General features: G+C 32.6%; 1 protein-coding gene across 1 annotated transcript; it reads right to left on the bottom strand.

The window, feature by feature from the left end:
- Positions 1 to 1,251: 1,251 nt before the first annotated feature.
- LOC131634093 (BEL1-like homeodomain protein 1) lies at positions 1,252 to 5,536 on the bottom strand. The gene is made up of 7 exons (XM_058904763.1): positions 5,353 to 5,536; positions 5,131 to 5,188; positions 4,986 to 5,042; positions 3,605 to 4,407; positions 2,956 to 3,329; positions 2,621 to 2,681; positions 1,252 to 2,509 (listed from the first exon to the last, which is right to left on the bottom strand). Exons 4-7 carry the CDS (start codon positions 4,337 to 4,339, stop codon positions 1,721 to 1,723), a joined length of 1,959 nt encoding a protein of 652 aa, XP_058760746.1. The 5' UTR covers positions 4,340 to 4,407; positions 4,986 to 5,042; positions 5,131 to 5,188; positions 5,353 to 5,536; the 3' UTR covers positions 1,252 to 1,720.
- Between the last annotated feature and the right edge of the window lie 11,148 nt (positions 5,537 to 16,684).

Below are 16,684 nucleotides of genomic sequence, written 5' to 3'. Positions count from 1 at the left end.
AACCACATCATACTGGGAAAGGTCTGGTTCTGATACCATTTGTAACGCCCCAAATTACTTTCAGGATCATCGACTGATCCCACAAACCAACACATGTCTTTTCAGCATGTTTTGTCCTCACTCACACGCTTTTCGAAAACTTCCAAAAATGTCACATGCTAGTCGCCCTCTTTATCCTTGAGTGTTACATCTTTCACTAAAAATGGATTGGCTCTTTCCTTTATAGGAAGAACACCGACTAAAATTTTCATCATCAGACTATCCACAACGTGTAAAATAGACTAATAAACAAACAAATTTGAAAATTTCATCAATCGAACTTCCATAAATCCACTATCATTTTCCCATATCAAAATTCCCATGCTTTCTAATCTATATGCTTGGATTATTTTCTATAGAAAATCCTTGGCTCTTTTAATCTCATAAAAACATATTTTTATTTTCTACTAAAAGTATTAAGTTTAAGATATTTTTCAAAATCTTTTTTAAATTTTTACCAACTATCCACTTGCAAAGTGGTTTTATGAATATTATTAATTTTTACACCTTTTTTGTGGTTTGAAATTTGTATATAAATTACAAAATTAATTGATAGAAATTATATTTGTCTATTTTGTTTAACTGCAAATGTAATTCAATTGCAACTAGTGATTTAGTATCCAAAACTATTGACAATTTTTGTAAGTTCCATTTTTATGCATAGTACAATAAAATTTGTAAAAGGTATATTTTATTTTTCAAATAAATCAGTAATATGGCATAAAAAATAATGAACTTTGAGCGTAGAAGAACTATTTTTAAATATAGAGTAAGATATGGTCTCAAAATAAAATTAAAGAAGATAATACAAAACTGACTAAAATGAATTAAAGCACACTAATTGAAAATGGGGTAATAATGCAAATATAAAAATTTGAGAGAAAAAATTATGTTTAAATGATTAATGAAATGCACGTGTTTTTTTTTTCTACATTAATATCTAATTTATTGGACCGTCTAATCTAATCTAGAAATCAATTCTAGTAACAAGTAGTTTCAGCCGCTTCTTTATCGCAGTTGCGAGAGATCAAACTATAATTCTCTCTACTAAATTCAGTATCAATCACCACTGAAACAACTAACGATTGAACATGTGTCTTTTTTATAAAGAAACCTAGAACTCACCTTATAAATTTCTACATAAATATGCTTCCTTTAACAACTGAATCAATGCTAATGGTTGACAAAATAATTAAAAATAAAAGAAGGTAGTAAGTGCAACAAAAAAAATCATAAAACAATCGAAGATATATTGTCATCTTTACCAATTGAAACTATATAATATATAAACCCATCTATCCCATCTTCAAAACTTACAAAAATAATATACAACCTCAACCATATACTTTCAAATCCCTATGCCATCTAAGAACTCAAATGGTTCTATGCAATGCAGGGTATAAACCTATACTAGAATAATAAAATCCCTCCTTTCTTTATACACTATAACACTTCACTTCTACCCCAAAGTAAAAACACATAGATTTCAAGAAATCAACAGAAAACAAGAATCGACGTCATGGATCGAGATTCCTCGCAGGTACAGAAGTACACATTTACGCGTTGTAAACGGTCTCGGTCATCGATTAGAGATCACATGAATAAGATTACACATTCTCGGCCATTGATTTTGATCAAATGGCCGAGATCAAAAACTGCGTGACACCTTTCGATGTCTTATTTAGGCCACGAAATCGGGCAGCAATTGTGCAGCGAACCTCTTTGGATTCTGCATGTTGATGCTCTCAAATGCAGCTGAAGAATGAGAATTTGAATTGTTTATAGCACCAAACTCATTTGTTTCATTCATTTCCAACCTTCTTCCTAGTTGAATGTTTTGGTTTGGTATAAAACTTTGATGTGTTCCTGATAATGTGTCACAATGAGGCAAACCAAGAGTGAGTGAAACGCCATTATTACCTGAAAACCTCGGCGCGAATTCTTCTGCGTCGAATCTTCCGATTTCCTCCATAGGGTATTGACCAAATCCGGCGATGAAATTAGTTTGGTTTCCCATGAAACAATAACCATCTCTACTTTGTCTGTCACCACCAAATTTCATCGAAATTTGTTCATTATTTTCTGTCTCGTTAGATTTCATTTGATTCGGAGAATGAAGAATCTCATGGTTCCTTGTTCTTTTTGGACTTGCTTGAGTTATTCCATCGAGTTCGGTGAAGCTGAATCCTGAATTGTTTCTAACATTGACACCAATTGGTGATGTTGATTGTGCTGAAACCGGAACTACAGAAAGGTCTTGTTTGGAATTGAAACTTTTGGATTCTGTTTCTGAAGTTGGAACTCTTTCTTGTGGAGTTGTTGTTTTCATCGAAGGATCTTCATCGGTATTCTTGCTTGATTTGTTTTCCTCAGAACCATTTGCCTCTTGATCCTTCATCTCTTCGGTGTACATTTCTTCCACCATTGGTTTCCAAAGACGAACTCGCGCATTTATGAACCAATTCGATACCTGTAGCATATTGTTAAATTAACGCGATCAATTAAGAAAAGTGTGTTAGAGATTATGTTCGCACTCGTGTTTGAAGAAAAAATAACACTTGTTGAAGAAGTATGAGGTTACCTGGCTCCTAGTAAGTCCGGTTTGTTTTGCAAGCATATGTTTGTCTGAATCCTTTGGATAACTAAAACCAAACAAATGTTGTTTCAGCATAAATTTGACTATATTATAATTTCAATAATAAAATGATTATTTACAATTTTTAAGCTTTTCTAATATTGTACAAAAAGGTCATAGTGGGATTTACTACGTCACTCACGCATTCAGACAAATCGATGGTCGTTGGATTGAGATCAGACAACCTATCTCAATCAAACGACCTCTTAAATGTCTGCGTGAATACTGGAAACCTTTGACTATAAAAAATCTGAATTCGAGAAGGTTCATCGAGAACTTACGGGTGAAGGAAGTGCTCAAAAAGCCACGCACGAAGAACCGAAACCGATCTTTCAGGCAATCCTCTTTGAGGTCTCCAAGCATTATGATGAATCATACCCAATTGTTGAATAGCTCTTTGCTGTCTCAAATGATGATCAACATATTTGAGTCTTGACCCTTCAATTTTGCCACCAAAACTATCATCTTCTCCTAAGCTCTTATTTGCTGCTCTAATTTGGCCTGTGATTGCATCTTTTAAGCACCGAAATTGCTTCGAAATCGTTTGAAGTGCAAGTGCAGTGTATGTTCTTGCAGAACCAATCCCTGCTACTTGCTCAAATGAGGATATCACCATCTGCATTTGGTTGTGGTATTGTCTGTATCTTTGTTCCACCTTCAAACCAAAACAATCCAAAAAAACACATTAATTAGTAAATCTTAAGCTTGTGTTAATTAAGTTCTATAAAACTGGTAACACTGACATCTCTGGAAAAAAATCTGTCAGTGTTACACCAGTATCTTTGTTGAACATCTACACCGGTACTTATAATTATCTTTAATTTATTTATTTTTTTAAATTATTATTGGCGTTGCCTCGCTGTATTAGTGTCAGAGTCGTGTTCGAAGTGTCTGTGATTAATCATAAATTTAATAAACTCACAAACTTACTTCATCAAGCATGTTAATTAACTTTGCTTTCTTCATCTGAATTTCTTGTCTCTCAGTAGTTGATAACTCAGAGCTACGTTTTCCATTTCCATCACCACCACCACCAACAGAACCACCATCACCACTAACCGCAGTTGAAGATTCTCCAACAACCTTATTCTTCTCAAAACTCTTCTTAGCACTCTCAACCTTAATCCCACCATTAACATTAACAACCTCGTCAAGTAACTCCTGTGTAGCCTTCAAATACTTAGAACTCAACAACACACTCTGAATCCCGGAAACCCCACCAGAGACAGAGGAACACTGTCCACCATTCGAAACACGGCCGTCCTCGCCGGAACCTTGTGCGTGTAAGCTTAAAGACAGTCCCTGAGTAGCGCGTGTGCCTTCACGCGCCGTGGAATTCGGGTCAGCTGCGTTCCACATGTTGTACTGCATGCGCGGAGGGAAGCCATGCAGGGCCGAGACATCATGATGGGCGTGTACAGAGTGTTCCGCCGAGAGTGGAACACCGACGAATTGTGGTGGCGGCTGAGATAGGTTCTGTTGCTGGAGTGAAGTGTTTCCGGTGAGCGCGGCGGCTGAATTGAGAAAAATCAGATTCTGTTGCTGCTGTTGCGGCGGCGCGTCGGAGTAATTGATGTATCCCGACGGGTTCATAAATATCAGTGTTTGTAGTCCGTCGGTAGAACCACCTTGAATTTCTGAATTATTATGAAAGTATGTAGCCATCGATTTTTTATTTATTTTTGTGTAAAATTACAAAATATAAATAATTTATTTTCCTTTGTTACTTCAATCTGAAAAAAAAAATAAAACACAAATTGTCAGTGTTTTTTTTAATTTCAAAATTCACAATCACATCTAAGATATTAACTATCAAAGAAAAAAAAAACAATTTCATCAAACAAAATCTCAATAATTGATGTCTCTGATATAAATTTAGCTATCAACTGAATTAACTTAAGGGAAGTCGCTAATACCAACTGAACTATTAACTGAATTATTTAACGGAAGAACAAAATCTCTATGATTGAATTAAAGTTCATTCTTGTAACAAAAAATTCCTAGTAAAGAAGAAAATTCAATGAAAGACTTATAAGATATGAATTTTCCAAATTAAGCTATAGATGAAACAAGTTTCTTTGTAGAAATTCTTTTAATCACATGGTGAACTCAAAAAGGAAAAGAATGATAAAAAATACCCAAATAGAAGCTTTTTACAAAGGGAAGTGATTTGACAAGAGAGTAGAGAAGTACAAAGAGATTGAAAGAAAGAAGAAGAATGAAAAAAAAGTGTGAGAAAGAAATTTCTTTTTCTATGTAATTAGTTTTTTTTTTCTATATAGAATTAATGAAAATTGTATAGATATAGTACCTGCAGATTGTGATGTAAATTGAAGTGTGTACACGTGCTTCTTATTCATCTATATCTCTGCACACAATTTTCAATTACAACAATGACACAAAAACATGAGAAAAACAAAGATTTTGTTTTGAGACAGAGACATCATTAAACTCACCTGTTACATATGATCTATGTTTTGAATTCTGTCACTCAAGAAAATTCTTCCACCTTAACTGAAAAAATACCCATCTTTCTTCACTTAATTATTCACTTATTTATTGATGAAAAATTTAATCTTTTTCATGATTGAAATTCTGGGTGTGTGTTGAAATTTTATGAAAGTGAACACATTCATGAATATGTTATTATCATGTTAAACTTTTTTGAGGAGAAGTACCTGTGATTATGAATAGATCAAGATAGATAGATAGATAAAACTTCTTTTGATTTGATTTGACTCTTCTTTTCAAATCATTTGATGCAACCAAACAACTCCTTATGAGGAATTTTTTTAATGGAGAAGAAAAAAAAAGAGAGAGAGGGGGAGAGAGAGAGAGAGATGAAGAAGAAAAAACTAGCATATGCTAAGAAATAAATATTATAAACATATTTATATATGAAAAATATGAAAATATAATTGAGGTGTGTAAAAAGTCACAAACAGATGAAAAACGAGGAAACGTCTTCTTCTACAAAGTTTGATTAATTAATTGATTAATTGTTTGTTTAATAATAAAGAAAAAAAAAAAGTTGATGATGATGATGAACAATGAGAGGGTGGAGAGATCCTATTGCTCATTTCACATTAAATATCTTGTTGTCGTTTTCATAATTTCCAAATTTAATTATAATTTCAACTTATTTATGTATTTTTTGTGGTTGGATACCATAGTTTGAAGATAAAGCAATTAATTTGCTAAGGAAAATAGAACCAACTACCATAACACCAACTTTAATGCTTCCAAAAATATATTTCTCCAATTTGTTATTAAGTAATTAAATATTTCTCCAAACTATTTTTCTAGAAATATTTTATATGCTTGTCTTCAATTTAAAAAATTTTTTTTTTTATATATTCAATTTTACTTTAATAAAAATTATTAAATTTAGTATATTGTAGAAGAGTAACAACAAGAAAAAAAAGAAGATAAAGGAATGGGTTAGAAAAGCAATGGGTCCCATTCAAGTGCATGTATGATGGGTATTAAAATCATGACCCTTTAAAAAAAGTGGTCCCAATTTTGCTTTTATGCATCTAACCTATAAAATCAATAACATTATAATTGTTGCCCACTAATTGTTTCACCTATTGTGAATATTTATATTTTTTATTATATAATTTTATTAATTTATTTTTCACATTTTGTTACCCAAAAAAAATTTCTTTATTTCAACTTCTTTTCTAATTATTGAATTTTAATTTAATTCAGTTGGTAATGTGTTGTTTTAATTGAAAGATCGTGGGTTTAATTTATGTTATCATATCAAAAATATTTTTGTAAATAATTGTTGAGTTTTGAAATCTGCTCTAATTTTAACGAGTTCACAAACTCAACTCATTTAAATTTTTTGTAAAAAAATTATTTTTTATTTTCTACTTAGCAATCTTTGATGAGACCTAAAGGATGACTTAAATGAACAAAAAGTAATAAAAATGGAATAATAACCATAGAGTAATTCAAAAATTACTTCTTAAACTATCATTAAAAAGGGTATTAATTTTGTCAAAGAATGAAAGGAACAAATAAATAAAAGTAGTAGCCCTTTCAAGTATAGAGTGAGGTAAACCCATGATTTGAATGGAAAGACAAAGAATAATCACATTAATTAATTTAATTTAATTAAACTCTACAAAACAAAGGGTAATTTTAACATCTCATAAAAAGCTAGTTTTCAATCACAATCAGTGACTATTATTGTGTAAGAATGAGCAGTGATAGATTTAAGGCATGTGTGATGTTAATAGGACTATAAATTTTTGAACTTAGGAACATTCATTCAATTTCATGTAGCTTTAATTAATTAACTATCCACAAAGAAAAAAAAAACAGTGGTACTATAGTAGTAGGTGCTATTAATATACTATATAGAGTTAGTTCTATGAATGGCCTTTTTGTAATCAAAAGCTGTCATATTCTTGTATAGATCAATGTCAATAATATATATTTATTTTAATTATTTTTTATAACTTTTTGTTTTCATTCTTAACTACTAGATATTAACAAATTTTGTTGTTCACATATAGTAAAAATTAGAGCAAAAGGGTGATTATGTTAGTTATGAATATTCATGTGTCAGAAGCATATATGATACATAGTTTTCAATGTGTACTTGAATGTACAAAAATGATGAAGAATCATCTTTATTGAGTAAATGAGTAGAGGAAGATGTGCATGTGGTTCTGTTCTTTCTATATTTTTTCATTAGTTAAAACTATAAAAGATAAAGGTATAGGTTTATTTTATTTGTTATAGAAGATTTGACAAAGTGGATATGTTTTTATAATTCAACTAAAAGTTTTTATGTTAAGCATAATATGAATCAATAGTTTATGTGTACTAATATTGAATCTAAGTATTGTACTATATTAAGGGAAGTATATCTTCTTCTTTTTTATCCATAATTATTTTAATATTGAATTTTTTAATTTGCAAGAAAATATTGTTTAATATAAGTTTGAGTGATTAAGTAACAAATTAAAAATTGTAAAAGTTAAAGATTTATAAGAGAGTTAACCTCTATATATACATAATGTTTTAAGATTTTGAAAAATATACGGTGTCAAAGTTATCTTAAAATAGTAAATATCATTAAAAAAAAAAAGCAAGTAAAATCTAATAAAAAAGACAATTTATAACAAAAATTTTAATTTAATATTTTTTTATGTTGATTAAGCAAATTTGAATATTCTAGTAGTGCAAGTTTCAAATTTGAGTTTTTTTTTATTTATTTAATGTTAATTTTTTTAATAAAAATTTTGAAAAGATAAAAAAAAAAATCTACTTTTTAAAATTATATCTGACGTAAAGATCAAACAATTTATAGAGTCAGTCTTACTAGTACAAAGTCAAATTAAAATTAAATTAATTTAGATGAAAATTGATCTAACACAAAAATTATTAATTCTAATTCAGAATTTGAACGAATTCTCTCTGATCACCATCGGATTAGAAAGGATTTGATTAATCAATGAGAAAAGCAAAAAAATATGAGATAGAGATTAATTTGTGTGTGTACATGTTGAAAATCATGTACAATAATAATGTAGATAAAGGAAAAAGAAGTTTGGAAGGTTGAAATTCCTCCGTTTGGATTAAGCAATCACTTATGCTGCACAATTGGATGCATGTCTACAAGCATATGATTCACAAAAGTAAAACCATTATAGAATCCAAGAATCAAAAACTAAGGTGGAGCTTATCATCATCATGATTGTGACACAGAATTCAACTATATACTTTGGATATCATATCATATCATATTCCCTAGCTCCATAAACAAATATTATATTAACAAATCTACTAATTTGAGTCATAATCAGGTCATTGAAAATTTAACCTAAAGTTTTATCATAAGATTGAACATAACATAATATATACATATATATAATAATGAGGCAATAATCCGTACTATTGTCCCCTCTATATGTAGATTTTGGATTGTGTTGATTTTTAAGCAACCATGTATATATTATATAGTTTCAAGTATCACATCATAATAATAATCCCAAAGGGTCACTGACACAACTCACAAGCTTGTGATACTGAACCCTTGTTGATATGGATATATACAATATAAAATTAATTAAAGGGAACTTTGTATGGGGTATGGTCCCTTATGGTGTGCTCTATCTATCTGTTTCAATATTGTTATCATAGGATACTTGTCCTATTCTTATCTTACTCCAAATTTTGTTTCCTCATCAAGAAAATGACTTGGAAAGAATAAACCAAAGAAATTAAAATATTTGTTTAAAGAACTCCATGTAGATAGTTAGAAATGTCAAAAAGAGGATGGGAAATTTGGTATGAGGAAATAGTACAAGCATCACTTATATAGTCATATCATGTACCAATCATCAATACTAAGATCTAGTTAGTTGCTTTGCATCATTATATGAAAAGAAATACAAAAGTGTATTATTCCATACCAAAGTGTATTTTTATGCTTAATTGAAATATATATGCACCAGAATTCCGGTTAAGTGTACAATAACATAGGGAGAAATGCTTACATGGATACGAATTTAAATTCATATTTTTAAGAACAACCAATAAAAAGTAAAAAAATTAAAAATTATTTAAAATTTAATTTCATTTTTAATTGTCATCATGGAAGTGGTTAGTTTAATGGAGGAGATAGATAATTTTATTTCAATTTTTTAATTAATAAAAAAATGTGATTGGTTGTGTGTAAATCCATATGTTATAGTTGTATCCTTATAAATATTTTCCTAACATAGGATTAGGATAGGGCCGCTACTTAGTGCATGTGCAGGGTGAACTACAATACAGAGTCCCAAATAATTTGGAGCTTCAATTTTATTGTGGGCTTTATAGAAATTTAAAAGATAAATAACATTAAATTTTGGTGTGAGTTTTAGTGCCTAACAGGTAGTCGATTTTGAAAATATTAAATTATTAATTTTTGAAAAAGTTATATTTTATTATTATTTTGTCTTGGGCCTCCATATATGTCGGATCAATCCTACGAGTTCGAACCTGCAATATCTCGTTTATTTATTTTTGGGAGGTTTAATTTCAATCCTTAAAGAATTATAAATATTTGGTAAAATGATGAAGCAGATACTATTGCATTGTAGCATATCTCTGATGATTGAGTAACTTTAAACTGATGATTGAACCTATCGTAAACCAGAAGAGCTGACATATAAATATATTATTTGTTTTTAAATGAAAGTGGCGCTAAAATTGAATTCAAAAATTACCATGCTCCAAGAGCATTAAGAAATAGAGAAATGCTAGCAACACTCTCTTTTGAACACTCTCTCAAACACTCACTTTCTTATTGGTTGAAACATGTGTGGGTCCTACTACTTTATGTGAGACCTATTTTCAGAATGAGGGACCCACACATGTTTCAACCAATAAGAAAGTGAGTGCTTGAGAGAGTGTTCAAAAGAGAGTGTTGCTAGCACTCCTCTTAAGAAATAATTCAAAAAATAAATTTGGCTATACTATACTAGTACTATAGGGTAATACAATAGTTTTCCTTTTTAACAATAGAAAAAACAGAAGGTAATTCAATAGTTGTGCCTCATAAGTTTGTTGACTGAGCAAAGACAGTGTGACACATACATACAACCAAGGGCATTTTTAAAGAAAGGGCCCATATTTTTAATTAAGTAGCTACCAAACAAAAGAGAAAGAGTTGAGGGTGTTTCGTGGTGGAATACCCTAGTGAAGACGCAACTATTATTATTGGCTTTTTGGTCCTCACTTTCATGCTTTTGCTAAACAAGTAGTAAAATTCAAACTAATGTTTATTAAAATAATGTTTTAATTATTGAATTTGGGAGACATTTCAATTAGAAGGTTCTTGGATCTTCAACTGCAAAAATGTTGCGAAATTTTGGGGGGGAAATGTAAATTAAGAGCTGATTTAGATTAGATGAAGCTTAACCATGAAATTATTACATTAGTCATGGTTGTAAAAATATAATTTTGAACTAAGTTCTCATGAAACATATGATTGATGTCTTGAATCAACACAATATATTTATGAAATTAATGCGTGGAAAGAAATTTGTATGTAGCAAACTAAGTCATTGGAGCATCTTTCTTCTTGGCTAGAAAAAAATTGTGATGGGTGACATAAACATGGTTGAGATACAAATGAGACTAAGAAATTTCATATTGTTTAGAAAATTGGACATTGACCACTTTATCTAAATATTAGTTCGAAATATTTATCTAATATTTTAAAATTTTAGATAAAATTTTGTGTCGGGTTGTTTTTTTTTTTATTCAACGTTTATGCTCCCCTCATCACTAAGGATAGCGAATTCAGCTTGATCTGCCATATATATATCAGTTTTACTCGCAATATTTTGTGGGACAAACCAATACTTTAGTTCATCATCTTCTAATATGCCTGCTGTCGCACGCTCGCGAAAAATGAACAGAGTCGCCACCAATATATTTATCCCATAAGGGAAAGGAATATCAGAAAACCTAGGAAAGGATAAGAACAGGGTCTTGCGACCAGAGAACCAAGGTACGGGAGTCGGTTACGCGAGGGGAAGGTATTAGCACCCCTCACGCCCATCGTACTCGATGGTATCCACCTATGTTTGTTTCTATCTAATGGGTGTATAACTATGTCTATGTCTAAATGCGAAATGAATGCAAAATGTAGGGAAAAGAAAGAATTGTACTCGCACGGGCCCTACCCCGCTGCCTACGTATCCTTTTCAGGAATCAGAGTTACCGTAGCTCGGCTAAAGATTTTCTGTTTGTTTTTGTGTTTTTTAATTGGGCGGAGTCAACGCTCGCGTTCTTGCACAAGGGGACAGCCTAGGATGCAATGGAACGGAGATAACGATGCCCTTAAGAAGAAGAAAGAGATTGGTTTGTGTCTTTTAGGGTAGATGAGTGATGAACAGTACCCAATACCGGGCCACTCACCACTTTCTCTACTTTGTTTTAGTCTGAACCATTGTTAAGTGTTTTAAGTGTTTTTGGTTGAGTGTTTTTTAAGGGAGTTTACTTCACGATTCGAATCACATAAAATGTATAATGATCGAGAAGCAGATTAGGGAATGAATCCCACTCACTTCCATCCCATTATATAATGTTTGAGAAACAGATTAGAGAATGAATCTCACTCATTTCTCTCCCATTAATTAATGTTTGAGAAACAGATTAGGGAATGAGTCCCACTCGTTTCTCTCCCATTAAGTAGTGACCGAGAAACAGATTAGGGAATGAATCCCACTCATTTCTATGCCACTAAGTGATTGAGAAATAGATTAGGGAATGAATCCCACTCATTTCTCTATCACTTGCTTAATGTGATTCGCATCTTCCTTTTATTAATGTTTTAAAGAGTTGAAAAAGAAAAAAGAATGCAATAGGGAACTAGATCTAACATTCTAATCTATGTTATTCTAATCTATAAATGGCCCTAAGGTCGAGGATAACTATCCTATCTCAATTCCCCTTAACAAAGAAGGAAGAGTCTAAGGGAACATGGCAAGCAATAGCAAGATGTAATCAAAATCAAAGTAAGAAATGAGAGGCTAAGCATGGAAACAAGAGAGGGAGGCCCCAAGTCAGTAGCAAAACAAGGGATTGGGTGTCCCAAATCAAATACAAAAGCATCACGGTATCACACAAAAGTATTCACAAAAAGTTACCAAAGTATCGCATGAATCGTTACTTATCAATCAGCGAACAAACATCACTTAATCGAAGCAAAAAGCGAGTGAACACATGGTCTAAGCTTGAAGTCAGTAGCAAACTCATTCATTTAGTTCTAATATCCTATATTAATCTATATTAGTCAATTAGCATGAAACAATACAAAACTCTAACCAAAACTAGACAACACTAGGTTAATACTAGCTAAACGGTTTCGAATCGTGAATGAAGTTAGAAACATGTAATCAAATGGTACAAGTCAGTAGCAAATAGCCTATACTAGATGCCTAAACACTCACAAAATCATGCCAAGGAGTTTCACACAAAATTACGGGTCATTTGTACAAGTTACGGTGCGATCGTCAATCAAAAACAAGTTATTTACATGTGATAAAGGAAAATCAAGTAAAATAGGAAAACATGATCTAAAATTTTCAAATCCAGGTTTTAGGACCTCTAAACATCCCTAATTATATGTACAAAAAGGGACCATCATTATTGCATGAATGCATTTCAATTTGAGAGCACAAACGTCACAATTGTCTAATGGAAACGCATGTTAATCGAGCCAAACAACACTAACCAAATACCAATCAAAACAAAGAATTAGGAGTTCATTTTTTATATACAATATCATGGATTAGTCTACAGCAATCATACAAAAATTGGTAATTAAATTCTGATCCTAAGGTGTTAAACGAAATCACTTTGCGAAATCTATCAAAACCGAAAGAAACATGAACATACCAAAGTAAATGATTTATTAAAAATAACAAACTAATTTCTAAAAATATACAAAAAATATCACAATTATTTACACACATAAATCTATCTAAAACATATTTTTATTCATTTTTTATTTCAATTAAAACTAGTTTATGAATTAAAAGTTAGTAGTGAAACAAAATTGAAATAAAAGAGAATTGGAGCAAGCAGGGGTGTATTAGTAAAATGATTTGAACTGGATTCTGTACTAATGGTTGCTTGGGCCCAGAAGAGGGGGTGGAAATAGTTTCGTGTGGCCCATGGAGTTTATTCAGTCTTTGATCCATATCAGATTTTAATTGTTTTCTAGATTTTTTCAATTAAATTAAAAATAAATTAAATGAAGTAAATTGAAAGAGGGATTAGGGCTAACCTGATGTGACGATTCGTTTCTCTTCTTCTTCCTACTCAAAGCGACGGCGGCGCGACACCGGAGAAGGCTCCTCCTCCGGGGGGAACTCTCCCTCTTCGCTAATCCTCTCACTTTGCCTTTCTTCCGCTCTCGAATTCAACTCTCCTCAGTTCTGCTTTCTCGCTCAATACACAAATCATTGAAGCTGTTGCGTGATGAATGATGATGTTGTCATGAGCGAAGTTTCAGACGCGCTTCGCGGTCAAGAGAAGCATCGATCTGTGTTGATGATCTGACGTGATATTGTCGCAGCGTAGTGAAGGTGATGCTGTTGTGGCTCGGTGTTGTTGTTGTTCGTGATGACGGCGAAGGTGTATTGCGAGAGGTGTTACGAAGATAACGATTGTGCGTTGACGATGATCATTGATGATTGCCGTCCTTGGAAATTGAAGGTTATTGGTGGTTATGGTGATTGAATCGAAAGAGAGCAAAGTCAAGAATGAGTTTGTTACCAGCCTGTTATCACTGATTTTTCTCTCATATGAAATCCTGTGTTCTCTCCTTTTGCAGATTCGGATGATGAACGGATTATTGCAGGTTGAAGATTATTGATGAATCATGTTGTTGCAGGTTTATTGAAGATCGACGCTGAACATGTGCTCAATTGACACGAAGACTCAGTGATGATGAAGATTGTGGCATTGAAAAAGCGATGAAGACCTGTTTATGGTGATTGAAGAAGCAATGAAGATGATGAAGGAATCGTGAGCGGGAAGAATGAACTCTGAAGATTGGAGAAGATGAGGTTTGTTACTGGTTTGTTGCCGATTCTTTTTCTTCTTTTTCTCAGTTTTTTGTTGTGAACTGTTTTCTGTTATGGAGATGATAGATGATTGAAATAGGTTGAAGATTGGAGAATTTTCTGAGGTGAAGGTTCAAGGTTGCAGAATGATCGATGATAGAGAGCAAGGTTGAAGAGTTTTCTGTCGCTTTTTTTTTGAAGAATTTTTGATGATTGAATTGAAGAGGTTATGAGATGATGAAGAAGGTGAAGATTGAAGCTGTGAAGAAGTGAAGAAGAATGAATCGAGAGCCCCCAAAAGTGATGGAGCAAGCTCTGACTTTATAGAAGTTGAAGGTTAGTTCACAAACTCTGATTTTTTCTGTTATAAGGTAGTTAGGGACAAGTAACTGATTCTGTTATTTCGGTTTTTGGTAGTTATGAGTTGGTTAGAGTTCTGTTGGGATTGGTAACAGACCTGTTAGTAGCTGTTAGAAATGGATAGAAATTCTGTTAGTTATTTTTTGAGTTGGTTAAATGGTAGTTGGAAATCGGTTGGTAAAATGTTTGCATAGAAGGTATGGGTTAACGATTAATAAACTGAAGCTAAACTTTTTGTGGTTTTTTCTGTTAGTATGTATGCAGAATTGGAATTTTTGGTATGGGAATGTGTGACTGTCTTAACTTGCAGAATGCTTTGTATCTTTTCTTTTGAATTGGGCTGAACTGTTCTGATTTTGCCTTTGCTGAGCTGCGCGAATCGACTTGTTTTGAGGTCTGAAGATGGATGTCGGCTCTGTTTGTGCAGCACTGTTTTTGTTCATCCCTTTTGCTGATAGTTTTGTTTGTTTTTTAATTAACTTGCAGCAAGTATTTGTGAGGATGGGCAGAAAATGATGGATGAAAGCTTGAAGGAATAAACTCATACCAATGGATTGGATTTGTTTTGGTTTATGGGCTGGCTGAATGGTTTTGTACTAGTTTCTTGCAGGGAGCTGTTTGGAACATGATGAAGCCGGAGGTGGCGTAGATAAAAACGAAGAAACTAGTTTAGGAGTAGCATGTAAATGTTAGTGTAAATTTTGTAATGTAGTATGGTTCTAGAGATGTAATAGAACCTGACTCTTTCTTTTGTAAATGTAATGTAACCTTTTCCTTCATATCAAATTGACTTTTGTATTTCCCTCAAGTCGTAAAATTCAAACGCTCTTCCTTTTTCTTTCAACTTCCAATGCTTCTTCTCTTTATGTGCATGAACAATCAAGTTCCACTTGAAAAGATAAATTCCCAAAATCTCGGGTCAAGAGTCAACTATAAAGGTTGACTTTGAACACGCAGTCAATAGTGCTTTTGAATTTGCTTCTTTCAAGTAGTCACCATAAAGCTTAAGATGAATATATTCTCAATCTTCTTTTCCCTGGTATGCACCAATACAATAACTATGACTTGAATGTAAATGGAGATACTTCCAATGATGTCGCTGATAACCAACTAACTTCTTTTTTCTGGCCAACCTTTCATTTGCTCCAAACGAGGTCAGATAACACCCCCTTGCACCAAATTGAAGCGTATACCCTGATGAAGACGACACTCTTGTAGCTTGACGAGAGGAATTCACAATGAACAATGATTCAAAACCTTAGTTTTACAAAACATGGTTGATGAAGGAACCAGTCAAGACAAGCTTGAATCAGATAGGAGCCTCGAATCAAAAGAAAAAACTTAATTCTTCAAGATCCTTGATTCCATGCTTTTAAATGTTAATGATGCATGAATTATGTACATGACCTAATGGAGGTATGCATGTGATTCAAAAGCCTAAGCCAGTTAGAAATTAAAGGGTAGGACAAATTTGGGGTATGACAGCTGCCCCTATTTAATCGTCTTAAACCTGAAGGTGAGATTGGCGCTAGCCTTTCGAACATTCAAGGTAGAAGAAGATTAAATACCAAGACCTGAAATTTGTCCTGAAATGGTGGTGTAAGTGTTATCTTTATTTTTTGTTTGCTATCTGCTGGGGAAAGAGAAATGTTTTTTTCTGATGGAAAACTTTACAGTGGGTAATGGGTTTGAATGGAGATAGCTTATAACGTGGTAGCGGTGCCGACACGGGGTTTTCAAAGAGAATGATTGTATGAAACAATGATCGAAAGAAAAAGACTTCGTACAATTTACGACTCAACATCAGGACTGAAAGGAATAAGACCTCGTGGCGATCTATGACTCAACATCGAAAGAAGATCTCGTGGCGATCAACTCGTCAACAGAAGAAAAGGGAATAAGATCTCGTGGCGATCTTATGACTCAACATCGAAAGAAGATCTCGTGGCGACCAACTCGTCAACAGAAGAAACGGGAATAAGATCTCGTGGCGATCTTATGACTCAACATCGAAAGAAGATCTCGTGCGATTTTCCACACTTTGGAAAGGAATAAGATCTCGTGGCGA

This window comes from Vicia villosa, unplaced genomic scaffold (genome assembly GCF_029867415.1).
Source record: "Vicia villosa cultivar HV-30 ecotype Madison, WI unplaced genomic scaffold, Vvil1.0 ctg.001224F_1_1, whole genome shotgun sequence".
Lineage (NCBI taxonomy): Eukaryota > Viridiplantae > Streptophyta > Magnoliopsida > Fabales > Fabaceae > Vicia > Vicia villosa.
This window is presented reverse-complemented; position numbering and strand designations above follow the sequence as displayed.